A 6,000-nucleotide genomic window follows, 5' to 3' on the forward strand; every position below is an offset into this window, starting at 1 on the left:
GTCCGTTAGTAGGGGACTGGAGTTCATCAATAACTTTAGTTTCCCCCTTACTGGTTGTTGATGGTAGCTCCTATTGACATTAAAAGAAACAACATCTGGCAAAGGGACTCCTCTGACAGCAATTGGTCTAGTACAGTGCGCGGGTCCAAGTGGAAGAACTCCTCCTCTTGTTCACTGATGGTGTGTGTTATTTCGCTGTTCATCAGATGCCGACAGCTTTATAGGTGTTTGCAGTTAAAGGACGATGTGTAAGTGCTGATACCAGAGGTTGCACTGGCTTTTCCTCCAATAGCAGGACTCCTTTCTTCCTGTAAGTTTTTCTGAAATTGAAAACCTTTGGTGTTGAGCACATAACCTTTTCCAGATGGCCAGCGGCTTCTTTCCTGGGCCAGAAATGCAGGGTCCTTCTTAGGGATGACCTTGTCAGTGAATAGTTAACACCCTGTGTGGTACCAACTGCCGGATTCCCTTCACCAGTCTCAGCAAAACTAAGAGCTCACCTTCAAGATGTTGTTCTCTCCGTGCTGGGTGCCCCTGCTGGATGTCCGAATCTCACTGAGGCTAGTGGTCGCTGCCTTCTTTCCAGTTCCGTGGCCTTGCCGGGCCTCACAGCAGACACGTTCTGATCTTAGCGATCCTGTTCACTTCAGCTCTTAGTAACCCTGTAAGAAGATGTGGTCCTGGCTTCGCAGGTGAGAAGACCGAGACTGAGAGGTCATGAAGCTAGTGAGCCAGAGCTGAAGTCCAAGCCCCAGCCCTAGTGTTCAGGGTCATTCTCAATCGTACGCTTCTTCTGCTGAACTGGGAAGGCTGTGTTATGTTGAAAAGGAATCTAGAATCCAGGCATCGCTAGAGAAATGGGACAGTGGAAAGCACCATGGAGCGTGCAAGGTAGCGCTGAAGACTAGCGCGGTGGCCAGTGCCTCGCCCAGGGGGCCTCCTTCGTAACCCCCCCCACCCAGGCTCTGCTGAGCACTGCTGGGGATGGCGGCTGCCACCTCCTTGGAGCTCTGTGCCATTGGGTAGAGCTCATTGCACTTGAGCATGTTGACCTTAGTCCTGTCCTGGGGAGGAGCTCAGAATGAGCCAGGCCCTTCCTCCAGTGGCAGACCTTCATGTGTTTCATGAATGTGATTCCTGTGACCTTAGATCTTGCTGTGAAGGCATCAAGGACCTGCCAGTATTATTTACGATGAAGCCAGTGTCTAGGTTGGGGGCAAACCTTAAAGATGACCAAAAGCATGTATAGATAGACACATAACTCCAAGAAACCTTTTCTTTGTGCCCACCCCATCCCCTTATCCCAGTTTGCAGCCAGCATCTCCCTGATGGGAGTCTGTTCCTCACTGGAGTGTCCCCTCGGGGCTGCCTCCTCCAGCCCAGCTCTGGCTTGCACACTTTCTTTTCTGCCTTGGTGTACTGTGACAGCAGGGAGATGGGGTTGGGGTCTTGACGACCTTTCTGGACATCTGCTTAGTCATTTGGTGGTAACCCTAGTGTCAGCTGGATTTCTTCTACGTGCATCCCCACCAAGCTAGGCATAAGTGATCCAGGTGACACAAAGAACCAGGCGGGTTCTTTTCTCTGTGTTTTGCAGGTGCCTGTTGGTGTCACACTTACCTCTTTCACTATGACTATTCTTGGAAAAGCTATGTAAGTCTGTCATTGAACAGGAACATACTATAACCCGTCACTTTCACCCACCATCATCCTCACCTCTGCTTAATCTTCTCAAAAAAGGAAGCTCTGCAGTAGCATCTCACAGAGGTCTTGTGGGTCCTTCCAGCCACAGGCAGCTGGCACACTCCTTAGGTTAAGCATTTCAACCATAAACCATAAAGCCCTAGTGGTTTGTTGGCCTCCTTGATGTGCACAGGTGCACACCTGGTTCTGTGTGGAGTGAGGAATTAGTAGGGCATTTGTAAAAATGAAATTTAATATCATCCTCCCTATACTTAAAGGCCTTTCTCTTGGGGGACTGTCATATGAAGCAACACAGTACACAAGGTAGCAAGGAGGTGGACACACACAGAGAACAGCTAAACCAGAGCCCCCAAGTGCAGTGTCAGTCTGTGGTCACAGAGGTCATCAAGGTTGGTCCAAAGATTCTCCCCTTCTTGTGGTTAGAACATAAATCAGGTGATGTGTCCTGAGTGGCTTCAGAAGAGGTATGCTATTAAGTGTCCTGCCAGAGTGGGACTGATGGTGTGCTGAGAAAACAGATCTGGATATCAGAGTCAAGTAAACACAGAAAATTATTCACAGGCACTTTTCTTATTCCAAGTGTACATTTGTTTTATGCTTTTATTTTTCTGCCATTGTAGTTGATATTTTTAATAACTTTTATTAAGTAATAGTATATGTGAAAATAAGACAGATATTCTTCCCTAAAGTAAACAGTGAAATAATAATAAATTATCTTCTTTAAAGTAATTGAAATGAGGCCCTGCATGCTTGTGCTACTGGGATTTCAGCTTACCTCATTACTGTAATTACTCTTAGCTTGATGTAGATCCATAAAATCAAAGATTTTAATTCAGAGAAGGTTCATTACCTATTGTTGAAAGAGGAATTAAACAGATAACATTTTAATGGCTTGGAAGACAGTAGTGCTTTGTGCTTTAATAGATTTCTTTCCCAAGATCTGCAAAGTTTCATTTATTCTTAAAAACTAATTGCTGACACTCACACAAACACCCATCTCTGACAGAGATGGTGAGCGTTTCCTCGTCTTGTGATTTACAAGTCCTTCTCCCTTCAGAAAAGCCGTCGCTCCTGGTTACTTGGCCTGTAATAACTCGAGCCATTTACTGAGCTTCAGCTCTGCTCCAGGCATTGTGCTCGGCACTTGGAAGTGCCTCTTATTTCCGAGCCTTACCATCAGTCTGTTTTCTCATGTGGAGACTGGACCCAGAGAGATTGTCCTTAGCAAGGTCACACAGCAGTCCAGCAGAAGAACCCGGACCAAAAGTCTGTCTTCTGGCACTACCAGACTGTCTCTCACTCTAATTCAGGGTTTATCTGATCAGGGGAATTAAATCAGCTAATCCTTCTGGACTTGTCTCATACTGAAACTTCCAAAAGGAGTCCAAAAATGACTGACTGTGTTGTCTCCCTCCAGCCCTTAAAGTACCAGTTAATCCAAGGCTGAGGACGGGTGGTTTTCCACAGATCATATACCAAAGCCAACTCCCGAGTAGTTGAAGAGTTAAGCACTTAAAAGTGAGAATACACATATGTATATTTATGTGTAAATATATGTACATAACTGAAATGTATATTTCAGTTCCTTTGAGGAATTACAACTTGTGCTTTAAAGCAACAAAACAACTCATAGAGCAATAGATTCCCCTCTGATAATATAAAAATGTGGAACTCCTACAAATAAATGTAACCAAGACAGAATTGTTCTCAACAGACTAGGACATTTGTTACAACTAAAACCAGGAGCTTGGCCAAGAGAAAATGTCCCCACGACAGTGGCCTTGGAGCTGTGGTCTGGCTCGGAACGTCCCCCAGGTTGTAGAGAAGACACTGCATGGTGGGCCCAACTTGTTCCCTTACTTCTCTTGGAACAGGTAGGCACAGTCGGCTGCTCACCCTCAGCCTTCTCCTGCCGCAGGCACGCGGAAAGAGCACGTTGTATGTGGTTCTATAATACTGTTGGCCTACACGTGAGTTAATTGGTTTTGAAATACCACATCATTTTTTGAGGTTCCTACCATCAAAATTAATTAAAACACACAGAAACATTGAGAAGAGTCTATCATGCTTCTGTTTTGTGACACTAGCAATAAATGACAATTCCTAATATGGATAAAAACTTCATTTCTTACAAAAATAAGGACAATAATATAAAACAGAAAAATATAAACTAATTATTAAAGGTATGGCAGACCATATGTAGACTAAGAGATAAGACCAGGGAGAGAGCTAGTGTGGCCAAAGAGCCTCTGAACATTTACCTAAAATGTAGGTTGATCAGCGCTTCCTAGAGCAAGAATTGTCTCCAACCCCCTGTTGGTTGGCTACTGTTCACATCACTGGAGTCGCAAGATGGATTCTTAATGTGTAGAGAAAAGATTTTCATATAATTGTTTTCATGTAACTCTATACTCAAGAAGGAAATTGGGGTGAACAAGTGTAGACCCAGAGGAAAGTGCAAATGAGGTGGTCACGAGGGTGTTGGGAGCACAGGTCTGGCCCAGGTTCAGTGGCACTTCCTGATTACCCTGTTGAGCGACGTTCTTACACCTAAATGTCCTTACGTGTAAACTGAGAGTGCCAGTTCCAAGGCTTGCTTGGGAGGACTCGAGTGGTTTGTGCGATGTCTAGCGCAGCTCCTGGCACTTGGCATACAGTGACTGCAGCCACGAGCGAAGCAGGGTTCTGGGTGGGTGGCAGTGTCTCCTTAAGTTGAAAGGAAACCATGCCATCGCCCTGTGCCTGTGACCTCAGAGGTGTTCATGTCCTCCGTGAGCTTCTTGGAGCAGGTGCTATGACCCGGGCAAAGGTACGCATAACCACGGAGGCACAAGGACGGCAGAGCTGCCCCGCAGAGCCAGCGCGGCTCGCAGGACAGAGGTTCCGCCCACCCCCTCACGTTCTGCTGTCTTCTTTCTTGAAGGTGACTGTCTCCAGCTGTGACCAGGAACTTCTTTCCCTGCTCCTGGATGCCGGACTGTTGGTGAGGTGTGTCCGCACTCCCTTCTATCCGCGCCTCATTGGCCACCTCTTGGGCAGCCTCCAGCAAGGGCGCTGGGATGCCGAGGAGCAGGCCAAACTCCTGTGGGAAGCCGGTCACCAGGCTGAAGCGGGCTCCCTCCTGCTGGCCACCAGGGGGACTCATCGGGCCCTGAGAACTTTCAGCACAGCCCTGGGTGCCGGGCAGCACTGGGTGTGACTCGCCTTCGCTGACCCTACTCTGGGGGCAGGGAGCATCAGAGCGGAGCGCTGTTCCCAGGTCGGCAGGAGCAGCAGCTGACTGTCTCAGTGGTTCCAACAAATTGCAAATAAAGCTGTATATGAATGGTGACCAACCTGCCACTTTTAAACTTTGTTCCTTTCTTCTGCTAAGTGATCAGCATCCTTTCCTGTTGACTACCGCTTTTTTCCTGCTTTGTTTTTGGGTTTGTGATTTTAAACTGCCTTTTCTGGGTAGAATACTGTTAGCAAGCTATCTGCAACCGCGGTTCAGAAAGTTGACTGGCGGTGGTGGGTTGCATGAGAAAGGAGCGGCCAGGGGTGGGGTCAGGCGCCCTTGCCTCCCGCCCCGACCCAAAGAGAAGGTTTAGAGGAATCCTAGTTCAGACCAGGAAGGTGAGGTGGTATTATGTAAGATAATTCTTGGTCATGGAGAATAGTTTCAAATAAGTTTAAGTAGTATGGAAAAGGCCCCCTGCTCAGTTTCCATATTGTGCAGTCAAAGCCAGCAGCCTGGATGAAATGGGGCTCCAGGGCTCTGGGGGCTCTGGGGTCTCTGGGGACTCTGGGAACTCCGGGGTCTCTGGGGACTCTGGGAACTCCGGGGTCTCTGGGGACTCTGGGGGCTCCAGGGCTCTGCTGGGCGGTGTATCAGGGCAGCCCGTCTCCATCTCACCCCACAAGCTCCCACCACTGCGGGACACACCTGTCTAGCTTCACCCTCTGAGAATAATGTCACTTTGCCTGACACCTACATCCCATGGACGTCCCCTCATCTCTTCTCCTCTAGATGTAGTTGCAGAGTCCTCTGAAAAGACTTGACCACCTTTGAAGGAGACCGCACAAGGGCTGATGTGCCCCCTCTGGCGCTAGTCCAGCCCAGGATTGAGTTCTTTGTTTAAACTTGGCTCCTGGAGTTCGGGAATGCCTCACTGTATGAACCTCTGAACTGCTTCAGAGGAGAGGGGGCAGCATATTTGTCCAGCTCGGTGACATCTGTCCACACAGAGCCATGAGTCCAAAAGGTCACCTGAGGCACGCTTACTGGTGACAGGCTTTGTCCAGCCCCACAGCTGA

At 48.2% G+C, this 6,000-nt stretch overlaps 1 protein-coding gene across 1 annotated transcript in view; it reads left to right on the forward strand.

The window, feature by feature from the left end:
- The window catches only part of Nbas (NBAS subunit of NRZ tethering complex), a 342,733-nt gene extending 337,698 nt beyond the window's left edge, over positions 1-5,035 (forward strand). Inside the window, exon 52 of the mRNA XM_047522365.1 lies at positions 4,628-5,035. Within this exon, the coding sequence (XP_047378321.1) occupies positions 4,628-4,903 (276 nt within the window). The 3' untranslated portion in view covers positions 4,904-5,035. The remainder of the gene's footprint in view (positions 1-4,627) is intronic.
- Positions 5,036-6,000: the final 965 nt, after the last annotated feature.

The sequence above is a fragment of the Sciurus carolinensis genome, chromosome 13, assembly GCF_902686445.1.
Source record: "Sciurus carolinensis chromosome 13, mSciCar1.2, whole genome shotgun sequence".
Taxonomy (NCBI): domain Eukaryota; kingdom Metazoa; phylum Chordata; class Mammalia; order Rodentia; family Sciuridae; genus Sciurus; species Sciurus carolinensis.